Here is a 13,327-nt window from a genome sequence, read left to right as displayed (position 1 = left end):
CAGACCCTCCAACTCTGGAGTCTGCAAGCAAAAAATTTCTTCCTTTAAAATGAAAGACAAAACCCAGCCTAGGGCAGCTAACCTAACTTAGGACCATCTGTTAGAAAGGTGGTAATGTCACTACCTTGAACTATGGCTTCATTTTTGTGTTTCATGCAGCAGCTTCTTCGCATTGTTTATATTCTGGTTGAAGAGAATCGTCCTATACCAGGATGCAATGAGAACGTCATTGTTCCTCGAACACGAGCAGATGTCCTATCTGCAGTACTAGCAATAACATTGCCGCTTCCTGTTGTTGCAGATGTTGTTAGCAGGCTAGGGCTGAAAGCAAAGAGGAGGCACATTTCAGCCTGTGCCATTCAATGCCACCAACATCAGTGCTACCTATGCACCTCTTTTCCACGTGTATACTTTAATAGTGGCTATCCCAGCTAGCAGGTAGGAAGTTGCCCTGGATCGCAAATTTATTTCCTTTTTACTTCACGTAGGAGAGGAATGCTTCCAAAATCTCTGTTGTTGTTCTCTGCCTTGACCTTTGCTTTCTCTAAATTCGTTTACACTAAACCCAAATTACAAATGGTGTGTTACCATACTGAGGGAAGGAGTGCCTGAACTGAATCTGGCATGTATTTAAGTGTAGATCTACCCATTCCTAGGTTCCAGGCAGAGCCCTGTATAAGCCTTCAGTCAGCAATTATTGCATTCTTTTTCCTTTTTTATTGGAGGTCACTATCAAATCCCGTGACACAGTTCTATCACTAATCTGGCAGGCTGCCATTCAGACCACAGGAAGCCCGAGAGAGAAGAATATACACTTAGGGCCTTATTCCGTCTTCATTATTCCCTACACCAGCAGAATTCCTTAAAGTCTCTGGAAGTTTGATCTGAATGGAAAGTATTTTGCCTGAATAGCACCCCTTATTGAGGCATTGTCACCGAGTCACAAATTTAGATGAGTGTTGTGGCTAGCAGTTTAATCTATACTGCATGGCCGTTTTTTCACACCAACACAGGGAGTGCTAATCACTTCTAATGGTCTAACAGGATTGTCTGGCAGTGAAGGACTTCTTGATTTGAGAGCTGGATGCTGAAGGAAGAAAACACAGTTCCCATTCAAGAGTTTATTTGAGAATGTATTCACTTTGGCAGTGAGGGGAATATTGGATTTTGATGGTTTTCAACAGGAAACACAACCTTACTAAAGGAGGAAAGCCAGGGTTCCATTCACAGAAAATATGCAAAAAACTTGTCCTTTGGAGGAAAAAGAACAAAGACAAAACTGCGATTTGTGCATAAAAGATAACAAGAAATGAAAATCATAAATAAGGCAGCATCTATAGCTGCCAGATGATAATATGGAGGCATTAAGCTCTTTTCCTATATACTTTTGTGTGCCTTAATATATGAATTAATTGTTGTGCTTAAAATGACTACTGATCTTCTATGTTACTGCCATACAGAGACTCACAGAGAGATAGTAACCTTGTTTTTATGTTTGGATCATTGCCAGTTCATTGGCTACTATTGTCACTTGTGATTTCATGGTGCTGTAATTGTTGGGAAGTAACTTTCCTGTTGTTTTCACCAGCAGCACTTAGCTACATTTCAGTGGTAATAAATATTGTCTCAGTCGTTCAGGGAGTTCTAGTCATGTTTGGGGGGTTCATTCAATGTCTTCTCATTTCAGGTTATTGAAGGGAAGCTGGCTCCTTTCTTGGGGAAGGTGATCAAATTTGCAACCTCTCATGTGTACAGCTGCAGCCTCTGTAGTCAAAAGGGTTTCATCTGTGAGATTTGCAACAATGGAGAAATCCTTTACCCCTTTGAAGACATTTCTACAAGCAGGTACTGTGATGTCAGTCATACATTTGACTTGCGTATCATATCCTTGCGGATTCTCAGCCTCATGACCTCTTATTAACTAGGGACTGGATCCCATAATGCACATTTCTGGGCAGCTACACTAGATTACTGGTCCAGGGAGGCCACCACGAGCAGACTTGGAAATAGATGGGAAGAGCTACTTCCCAAAGCCTTTTAAGTCTTAGAACAGCTGTTCAAAAAGGATCCCCAGTAGCATCACACAGTGTGATTTATCTGAGTTTGCAAAGTGTCCTGAAAAGCCAAATGTATTCTCTGAAGTAATCACAGACATTTTTCTGGTATCTGGTGTCACTGGGCCTGTACTGGGATTGTCCATTATAAAAAAATATCGATTTATTGTGAAGTGTTTTCCCCATGAGATGTTACGGCTAATTCTCTGCTTTCTGTGTGCATACTCCTCTGTGCATGCGAGATTTTTTTTTTAAATGACATTGCTGTTGTCATGTGGCTACAAAATAAATATAAGCACATGCCAGTCCTAAGCTAAACAAAAGAACCTTTATTTCACATTATATGGAGTACTGGATGCCAGATCAGGAACTGGAGTTGCATGCAAAACCTAGAAGCAAAATGCAGAAAACCACAGTAAACTTGGCAGTGCTGCAGTGTTACTATTCTTTTTCAAATATGTATTAGATTTTGAATAAAGGAAATTTTTTTTTTTTTAACTCAACAGAAAGACAGTATATCTGACAGCCCAGCATTCCTCCATAGATAAGCACTTTCCTGGCTATTTCAAATACAGTCAATTTAATTTGTTCTCCAAAGTGTTCCACTAAAGGGGAAAAAAAATTGAAGAGGCAGCTTTGGAAACAATCAGGACCAGCCTATTAAAAGGCCTTCGTTAAGAATCTGATTCCCCTGCATGCACGAAGATGTTAAATTACAGGTAACCAAGGACTACTCTTTGGGGATTTTCAGCCTGACCTGAGTTTCAGAGACTGTTTGCACATTCTTTTTTTCAGACTCTCATTCTAAAAAATGCATTGACAGAGCAGTGGGCATAAGCTAAACAAGGTATGCAGCTGAGCTCTCTAAATGGTTTTCAAGAAAGAATGTATCTAGGGTGCATGGTGAGATAGGCCAAGCTAAAAAGAGAAAGACTAAGATGACATAAAACATAAGATGTCTACTGAGACTGTGTAAAAGGCAATTGAAGATATTCCTGAAAGATTGATGAGAATGTGTAAGAGCATTTGGGAAGACAAGTTTACTTCAAGTGTCTGTGCATTTGATTTGTCTGGGGGATTTTTGGTCACAAAAACATTGTTGGGTGTATATTGTTCCCCCGCCCTTCAGCTGAGATCAGACATACCTTGCAATTACAGAATTTAATACCTTCTGAAATCAAATAGTATTTGTCAGCAGGTCAGTGAAAGCCGAAAGAAGCTGCTCTAGCTCCTGTTTATATGTGAGTTAGAAGCCAGAAAGGACTTTTGTTCATGTTTCACAGATGTGAAGTCATGTTTGATGTCATGCCAAAGACAGTGGTCTTTGTTAGTGATTTTAAATATAACACAATCATCATGAAAGATTCTCCAATATTTCTCTTTCTTATTTTGTCAGAGGTCATTCTGCTTAGTCCTTTTATACTCCTTATCACTAAACCTTGCTTTTATCCCCAGCATTTTCCATTTCCCTTCCTGGTTAGTTTTCTCATCTCATTACTGCTCATGTGTGCACATGCACCTCTGTGAAACTAACCAGATTATTTCAGTTCCAAATTTTTGCTCTTTTCCATCTTCAGGCTGGAGACAAGCCATGCCAGGAGAGGAGCTTGTGTATTTTACTGTGCAGTTGCATCAGCTGCAAAGCAGTGAGGGGAAAAAGCCAGGTAGAGGGGTTTTATGTTTGTTTCCGTCTCTTACAGATGAGAGAGATTTCTGAGGTAGGAGTGCTGACCGCTACAATGACTGGTGTAAGGTTGGGAGGCTAGTTAGAAACAGGTAGATATGTGGAGTAACCTGTGGCAGATGGCATGGTAATTCACAAAAGGTTGGTATGAAGGCATGCAGTTATACCTGAATTTTCTGATGACTTGTTCAGCTTTCCTTGTTAGTTAAGTGTTATACAGAGCTCTGAGTAAACAGCTCAGATTTGTGATTTAGTTATACTATTCTGAGTCCACAATGTGCAGTGAGAATTTACTACAATTCCTTTTCTCCATCCTGGTTTTCTGGAATTGCTGGCTACAGCATAGTATTCACACTTTGTACTCAGTCCTAGGCTGCCAAGTACACTGCCTGTAGCTGCTGAGTTAAGGAGGGAAGAACAGCTGAGCTCTGAAGACCGTGTTTTTGCTGCTTACTTTTGAATGTTGCTCATTCACTTTTGAGCATGCTACTAATTCTACCAGCAAACTGAGCTGTTGGGTTAGAAATATTTGAAAGTGGGTGCATGACAACTTTTGCAAATTTCACCTCTCTATTGAATGTCTGAAAAGTGAACTCTGTTTGTCTGTGAGGTGGGTTTGTGTGTCTGTGTTGAGCTGGCTACCTCTCTGACCTTTCTCGCTCTTTGGAAAGAAGAGTGACAGCTGTCAGAGACCATTACAATTCCAAGGTTACCTTCCATCTTCACGGTCTCTTAGGTCAGCTTTGGGGTGGAGAGATATTTTCTCTCCAAGATATTCTCAGCAGTTTCTGGAGTGGTCTTCAGTAGGAATTTGTGAAGGATGGGCCGCCTTTAGATAGATACAGCTGAGAGAAAAGGAGGGCACCTCTTGAGGGCTGGAGTTTCCCTTTGGTCAGGTTATTTGCTTGAGAGTAGTTTTTGTCAGTCCTTGAGCAAACAGAGTGAATACCTGGGTTATACACTCCTCAGGGTTTGAATACACATATATTGCATACCCTTCTCTCACTAATCAGCATGACACATTCCGTTGTTGGCAAATGGTTCCAAAACAAACACAATCAGTTCACTTAATTAGCGGGTCTGTGAGCTGTGCTTGGCAGGCTCTTTACATCCTGCTCAACAATACAGCTCAACAGTTTGCTGTCTTGAATGTAAGGGTGGGCTCACAAAGTCATAAGCTTTCTAATGATATTTCCTTTCTGTGGCTTTTCTTGGGAGGTGGCCGTTCTGCACACAGCTTAATGAAAGCTGTGATTCAGTAGTTAAACAATTTCTTAAAAATTGTCCCATCTTTTTGAATGCCTCTTCCAGTCAGTGTGATTCGTCTGTCCCCTATTTTCCTCTTTTCAGTCTTACCCGTATTTATATAACAGTTCATCAGGGTTCTTTCTATATTTCACAATTTCAGCATCTTTTTTGAATGCCTTTAAATCATGAGAACTATATTCAAAACTTCTTGAGTTAATTGCACCTTTCATGAAGCAAATTGCCAGCTAATGTAAACTCTCACACCTCTGCTGGAGCCCCAGCAACTTAAACAATGTGAGCATCTACCTTCTGTTTTATTGCTTGGACTAAATTTGCCCCAGGTTTAAATTTAGCAAATAAACGTATAAAGTTATCCTATTATATCACTAATTTTGCATTTACAAGTTTTGTGAAATGAGTTTAAATATCCCTGGTTATAAATTGGCTTGTTAGAGCTATCCTTGCCCATTTGTTAGCAGCCGGGCACTGCCACTCAAGTTGTTGTGATGTTGCTTTTTCTTCAATAGTGTGGTGAAAAGTTTTTGTTTTTTCTCCTGAAATTCAAACAAAAAAAAAGCAGAAGTGAAAAGAAAATGCCTATGTAGTGGTACTCTTGTCTATAATATGTGGCCATATTTGTTTTATAACCTAGAACAAATTTTAACAAGTTTTAAATCTTAAGGAATACTGAGAAAAATACCATTGGAATGAGAATAGAATTATTCATTGAAAAGGGCTTTCTGTCCTGTTAGATAATAAAGTAGTTATGATTAAGATTATTATATGCTACTCAGTTAATAAAGTTTTGGTCTTGCCTGTGTGTCAGCATCCTAGTGACTACTTTCACAGCCAATTTGTTGTGTTTTGCTGGTAAAGCTGCTTGCTTAGTTAAGAGCTAGTTCATCAATTCCTTGCCTTTTATGTGGTGACTATAGATGTATGTGAACTATGTAGGGTTGCTCTTTTGTGTTCGCATCATATATCAAGGCTAAACTGTTTTCGCTTTGCAAAGTTGATTTGTTCTGCAGATCAGTTAAGACATGTCGACCTTTTAAGATACGAACCAGAAGACCCAAGTTTAAAATAGACATGCCACAGAACAGGCTTGACTATATCAACCAGCTTGGATACCTCTATAATCTTTGGCCACCATCCTGATAAGACCTATGCATGTACTTAACTTTACAAATAGCAAGAACGCTTACTAAAGGCTCTGAGGATGTACTTAGCTTTATGTGCATGCCAAAGTCTTTGCAAGATTACAGCTTGCTGTGCTATGGATGCTGTGTCATTGGACAAAAACAGCTTTGAGCATTTCGGAGAATGTTGAAGATAGATATTGGGTGGAGAGACTGAAATATGTGGTATAGAGCATTTCCAGGAAATACCTTGGCACAGGTCAAAGGCATCGCTCAAAGTACATCATTTTCCCTCTTGCTTTGATTAGTTTGTTCTATGCTAGACAGCCTTTCCCCAAGCCCAGTTCCCCCGAGCTCTGCTAGAGTAGTTTGGTACCTAATTTTTGAAAGAGCTTAGCTTATCAGATGTTGATGGTTGGTTCAGAGTACCCTGAAGTGATCTGCTTAACACTTTCTTTAAAGAAATTTAGGCACCTAATTAGACGCTAAGTTCTCGTGATAATTTCATTTCACCTGAACCTGTCAAAACTGGTCAAAATATTCTGGTCCAGATCTTCTGAATTTTGTCTGTGCAGGGTAGTCCAGTAGTGTTATCTGGAATACATAAAAAGAAAGAGATAAAATATACTTGTTTTTTCATCAAGCATTGTATTTTGGAACTGATTTAGCTTTAGAGGTTGGTTTTACCTGCCTCATGTCAGAGGGATGTTAAATAGAATGTTCAGCATAAAGGCAGATATTTATTTTAAGTAGGAAGGTCTCTGCAGTGCTGCCTTGTGCTCTTTCCCGCTGGCTGAACGTGGCAGCCATCTTGCTTTCAGTTTCTGTTTTGCAGCTTCCCTACTGTGCCATCTTTCTCACTCTAGATATTTCCAACTTGCTAGTCAAGACCATTTAATTCTCCCTCCTCCTTCCTCATGCAAATTCCCTTAAAGATAGACTTCTCTGTCTCCCAAATACCATTCCTTGTAAACCGGAGAACAGCTTTTCAATTCCTTTTTAGCCCATGAAAGCCAACGCTGCCCCCTCTAAGTGCTTAGAAATTCTAAGATTACCTTAATAATCTTGTTGTTTATATCCTTACTTTATTTTTTTCAATGCTAAGTTCCTTTTTTCCATCTTGGTTCCAGGTAGGCATGTCTTCAGTGTTACAGCAGAGCTACGAAGTCCAAGTGCCTTTGCCTTTCTCTTTTATTAAAAGGATAAATCCTGGCTTAATCACAGGATTTCCAGACTTGAGACTTAGAGAAAAATGCAAAATCGTAGACTCATGCAGTCAAATTATAATGGGCAGTATGTCAACATTGCTGTTAATAGTATTGCCTGACTTTTTTCTTTTAGGTCTTCAACCACCATTTTGTGAATACAGTTCATTAATCATAGAAGAGATAGAGGGGTGAAGTCCAGTTCGTGGCGTGGCAGCCAGAAGGGGCAGAGGATATATCACAGAATCACAGAATGGTAGGGGTTGGAAGGGACCTCTGGAGATCGTCTAGTCCAACCCCCCTGCTGAAGCAGGGTCACCTGGAGCAGGCTGCACAGGGCTGCGTCCAGGCAGGTTTTCAATATCGCCGGGGAAGGAGACTCCACAACCTCCCTGGGCAACCTGTTCCAGTGCTCCATCACCCTAAGAGTGAAGAAGCACTTCCTCGTGTTTAGATGGAATTTCCTATGCTTCAGTTTGTGCCCAGTGCCCCTTGTCCTGTCGCTGGGCACCACTGTAGAGAGTCTGGCCCCATCCTGCTGACACCCACTCATAAGATATTTAGAAGCATTTATAAGATCCCCTCTCAGCCTTCTCTTCTCCAGGCTAAAGAAGCCCAGCTCCCTCAGCCTTTCCGCATAGGAGAGATGCTCCAGTCCCCTCATCATCCTCGTAGCCCTCCGCTGGACTCTCTCCAGTAGCTCCTCATCTTTCTTGAAGTGGGGAGCCCAGAACTGGGCGCAGTGCTCCAGATGGGACCTCTCTAAGGCAGAGTAGAGGGGGAGGAGAATCTCCCTCGTCCTGCTGGCCACACTCCTCCTAATGCACCCCAGGATGCCATTGGCCTTCTTGGCAGCCATTGGCAGCCAGGGTACACTGCTGGCTCATGGTTAACCTGTCATCCACCAGGACACCCAGGTCCCTCTCCGCAGAGCTGCTCTCCAGCAGGTCTGCCCCAAGCCTGTACTGGTGCATGGGGTTGTTCCTCCCCCGGTGCAGGACCCTACACTTGCCCTTGTTGAACTTCATCAGGTTCTTCTGCGCCCAACTCTCCAGCCTGTCCAGGTCACACTGAATGTCAGCACAGCCTTCTGGTGTATCCGCCACTCCTTCCAGTTTGGTGTCATCAGCAAACTTGCTGAGGGTACACTGTGTCCCTTCACCCAGGTCATTGATGAATAAGTTGAACAAAACTGGGCACAGCACTGACCCCTGGGGAATATATGTCTGAGCAATGTAAACACTTGAATCTCTGTGGCATCTCAGCCTCTGCAGTGGTTTGCAGGTAGTAGATCTACCATGTGTAGGACTTTTCCTCTTTCCAAAATAACTTAGCTACACTGACTAAAGTGTAATCACATGAGTTTCAGATTAAATGTTGTAATGCTGGTTTTAATGTCCCTTTACTGATGTCCTGTGAGCTGCTATGTATAGGCCACATTATTTGGCTTGGAATCTCTGAACTTGGACAACTCATGAAGTGCAGTATTGAGCTTGACAGTCAGTCCTTACTTAGTTCTCCTGCTGGATTCAAGTATGGAAATACACATAGATAAGTGTAGCATAAATCCCTGTAGCCACGGCTTGGGGGGAGCTGAGGAAATGCTTCCCTCCTTAATCAGGAGCGACAGAGCTCTGCAAAGAGGGGTCTGGGAGCTGCAGGAATCCTTTGCTCCTGTTTGAGCCTGCTGTCATGCTCCAGTGCAGTAACTCAGCCTGTAGACCCAACTGTCACAGGAGGATAGCAGGTGGTTAAATCAAGCTGTTCTTGTTCAGCTCAGGCCCATAACAAATTGTTCTGTGAGCACCCAAAACAAAGGCCTGCTCTGCAATTTCTCTGGGCCTAGCAATGGAGGATTTGACATTGAAGCTCCCCCCAAGCTGGTGGAGCACTGGTGTTTTTCTCTCCCCTGCACTGAGCTGCCTGCTTTTCCCCTCATTTGTGAGGCTTTAATATCTCTGACTGCTTTGCACATCTGTTGGATGCCATCAATTTTGGCAGTGGATGCTGGCATGACAGCACAGAGGGCAAGAGGCGGTGCAGATGGGGAGGCACTCAGTGGCCAGCCGTGGGTGGCCGAGCCAGGACAGGGGCTTGTTCATTCATCCTCCCCCCTGACTGGGGTGCTTCTCCAGGAGCTCAGTCTAACCCAGGCTGGGTAAAAGGGAGCAGACTCTTATCTGGCAGTTTTCATGCTGGGACGCTGAGTAGTGTGTCATTGAGCCATCCTGGGGTGACATTGCTATAGCAGCAGTGGCAGTGTTGGCCACAGATGCAACGTCAGGCTCTCTTTGGGCAGGTCCCCGCAGCTGTTCCGGGCGTGCAAACCGTGGGCGCTCTGCTTAGTGAGTCCCATCGGTGCAGGCTGGCGGTCGCTGTGCACCCCTTGCTAGCTGCCGCCTGTAACCAGCTCACCCCTCTGCATTGGTTCCCCCAGCACACAAGCTGGGCCGATGGTTGGCAGTTACAGTTATTTCCACTGTTTCTGTACACTCTGGGGCCAGCCCAGGACCCAGTCGTGCTGTTAGAAAGGAGGAGCATCTTCAAGCTCTGCTGGTGTATCAAGGGTAACCCCCGTCTGATGAACACGTGTATGGAAATGGAAAGGAAAACTATGATTATGCTTTGAATCACTGCTGGCTTCCTGAACACTGAGTTAATCATTTAGAGTGAATTTCAGACATGTAACAGTCTGAAGGGCTGGGTAGTGGGCTCCGCTCTGGTTTTGTTTGGCCTTTGTTTTTCCTTCTTCAGAGGCAAATCTGTCAAAAGCAAGTCTGAAGTATTAATGGGTTTTAAGTATGGTGTTTAAAAAAAAACCCCTGTGTCTAGTAAAGACCATAAGTGTGTCATACAAGGCATTATCCTAACAGGCTCCTTATAGAGACAAATCAATGTCATATTAGTGCCAACTTTCTTCCATTCATTTGCTACATGGGCGTCCCTCCCTAGGCAAGCTCCTTCCGTTGGTTCCTAGGCAACTGTAATAACATTGCTCTGTGTGCGTGTGTCAGGCATTGATTGCCTTTGGGGCTTTTTTTGTGTTGTAAGTGAACACAGGCTAGTCCGTTTTTCTTTGTATTCTGCTGAAGTCTCTGAGAGTTTTGAAGGGTGTGTCTGTAACACGCACAGCTGAACAATTCAGAAATACTTGCAGACAGGCACATGTGCATAGCGTGGGATGGTGATCACGCTGGAATCCCTAGGCAAGGGTTACCTCAGCTATTGTGGTTTGGTCTTTAGGGTTTTTTAACAGTCAGGTTGTAGGTGGCGTAGTATTTTGGATGCATGATGAACATATAGCATCGTCTAAAGAAAACATAATGAACAACTCTGTTTTATCTTGTTTTTATTCTACATGGAGGGAAAGAAAAATACCTGAAGAGTTCTAGTCAATGAAGCATTTAGCCCTAAATCAAATCGCTACTGAAATTCCTTTCAAGGGGTTACTCACATGAGCAAATGTGTGCAAGGTCTGGCACAGAGGAAGTGGCTTTTTAAATGAAAAAATGAAAGTTAATGTAGAAAATTACAAGAGAAAGGATGGTGATACAGCACTGCAGTGAGACAAGGGAGCTCTTTGCTCTTCTCTGAGATCCTGGCTGACTCTGAGCAAGTCGGCTCTGCTCTTGTTTCCCATTTGTGAGGTGGGAATGGTGGTATATCTGTCACTGACCGTTTGTTCATTTCAGGGACAAACAGTGTAACCATGAGCTGCTTTGATTCCCCACGTGGCGTTTGGAAGCCAGTCAGGTACAGCCCCTGTGCATGGTAGTGAAGCTGTCCGAATAAACCTTGCTAGTCCCAGCAACTTCATCCCAACATGGTCACACTGGTCAGTCTGTCAACCTGTAAGGTTCCTAGGAGACAAATAAAACTATGTTTTGGGTGACATCCTGGGCCACCAGTTGATCATCCTTGGTTTATTTTGTCTGCTTCAGTTGGCAGGTCTTTGAGGCCTCCTCTTTGGGCACCTAAATGGTGTTTCAGTACAGAGGGGAAATACAAGTATAATCAATTGGTTGTGCAGAATCTAGAATTACTTGAGTCATAAGCCTGTGAAATACATGTGGGAAGCATGAAAACAATTTGCCAGAATTTACAATTTACCAAATATTGACATGTAAATGTTTCAAATGCCCAGATTTAATGGGAAATACTAACATTGGCATTTCCTTAGCATACAAGGAATGATTTTATGCTTTCAGGGTAGAAAGGCTTCTCTTTTGTAACTAGTAATGATAATAATAAGAGCATTATAATGCTTGTGTGGCTGTGGAGAGCTTTGACCTCTTTCTTTTACACTTTTCAGTGCAATGGAAATTATTTAGAGGGTTGAATAATTCTCTGCAGTTTTGTTACTCTGGTGTTCAAACAAGTAAAGCATCCTTAAAACATAAAACACCCCCTGTAGTCTCAACAGAAATTGAGTTGGTCAGGAAAGTGATCAAAAGAGAGAAAATGCTGAGAGAGAGAGGAAACTGTTTCAGATGCCTTCTTAGGAGACTGAAAGTCTGTACGAAAACACCATGCAATGTTCACCAATTCTTCAAATAGTGTTTGAAAAATAGCAAGATGCTGTTAATGTGCAGTATTGTAGTATCATTCATTAAAGAAGAAAACATGACAGGCCTGAATGGCTATGGGCTTATCAGCTTATTATCAGTGGTGTATAGAAGTCTCACAAAAGATGCAGGGACTTTCTGGCCTTTAGCCAAAGAAGTCATCAAGATTCAGAAATAGTACTTGAACTGTGGTTTACCTATGACAACAGCAAGTGTTAAGGGAAAGATAACTAAGTGTAGTACACTATTACGCGAGCCTTTTATGGACTACAAAATGTATTTTTTTTTCCAGAGAAGTAACAGCAGTTTAGAATACTGAGGCTTGAAAACAACACAGCTATTGCTGTGAAACTCATGTGGAGATAAGATTAGGTGTCAGGATTAAAGAAGCAGCAATATATATGTAATATTCTAAGAAGGAATATAATTTTGGTGGGGTTTTTTGGTATCACTGGAAAATTTCTCCCAGTGACATTAGTAATTGTAAACCAGTTGACATTTCCATGGTCAGTTAAGACTGACTGTATTTGATACGATGAAAAGGAAAGCTGTAGATGGCTTGGCATAGCATAGCTCCATCACTTTGAGGGGGGTAATTTACCATTTGCCCAAAGCCAGAGCAAGATCAGCGTTCTCCCCCACCCCAGTGACTGAGTTTCTTTAGCTGTGAGGGGATACAAGCATGCAGTGAAGGCTGAGCCAGGTATCCTCTCTACCTGTTGCTGTGGAGAGCAAGAGACAGCTTTGTTCTCCGCTTCAGAGCACCGTTCTTCCAGGCTGCTGTTTTGTTGTCATCTGCACCCTGCGGCTGGGGCTCGGTGTACATCAGCCTTCACCAGAGAAAGCGGAAAATAGGTCTTTAGTCAGGGGTGGGGGCACCACATGGACCGACAATGGTCATGATGGCTGCCTGTGTAGTGGACTGTGAGGTGCAGGGCTAGCTGTTTGCTGTTAATGCCTGATAGTGTGGAGTCCTGGTCAGAGCTTCAGCTGTAGCGCCAGCTCTAATAACTAACAGTGCAGACATTTTATCTCTCTCTTTTGGTTCTGAGCAATGTGAGAGAAGTTTGTCAGTTTTCTCCACTGACCTTATTTCTGAAAAATTAATTGATATTAATTTAAATACCATCAATCTTTGTTTTCTCTGCTGATGGCCTTTGACTGGGGAGAGCAGGTGTGCTGGCTCCTCTCTTAACCTGCTCAATCCATTTCAGCAGCAATTTCTGATAATTTTTGTCCCCTCCATACGTACTGTGGAGAAATATTGAGCGAGCATAGGGAGTGGCAATGTGGGAGCACAAAATTACACTCCTCATCAATCATTACCCTCTAGCAACTTCCAGGACACTGTAAATTGCTGACTAACGAGGGAGAATTAGCTTGATAAAATCACCATTAGTGTCAGTTCAGAATGATGTAAAGTGTTAAAGAC

The 13,327-nt window shown here is 42.6% G+C and overlaps 1 protein-coding gene across 3 annotated transcripts in view; it reads left to right on the top strand.

Annotated features, from left to right (window-relative positions):
- Positions 1–13,327, top strand: part of PLEKHM3 (pleckstrin homology domain containing M3) — a 91,489-nt gene that overhangs the window by 69,553 nt on the left and 8,609 nt on the right. For 2 of the 3 annotated variants that reach the window (XM_075431161.1, XM_075431162.1), the window contains exon 7: positions 1,688–1,845. In XM_075431161.1, coding sequence (XP_075287276.1) covers positions 1,688–1,845 — 158 coding nt within the window. Of the gene's footprint in view, positions 1–1,687; positions 1,846–2,560; positions 2,716–13,327 lie in introns of those variants that run through there. The other variant, XM_075431163.1, reaches the window with a different exon arrangement.

This window comes from Opisthocomus hoazin, chromosome 9 (assembly GCF_030867145.1).
Source record: "Opisthocomus hoazin isolate bOpiHoa1 chromosome 9, bOpiHoa1.hap1, whole genome shotgun sequence".
Lineage (NCBI taxonomy): Eukaryota > Metazoa > Chordata > Aves > Opisthocomiformes > Opisthocomidae > Opisthocomus > Opisthocomus hoazin.
The sequence above is the reverse complement of the archived record's forward strand: the minus strand, read 5'-3'. Positions and strand labels throughout refer to the sequence as shown.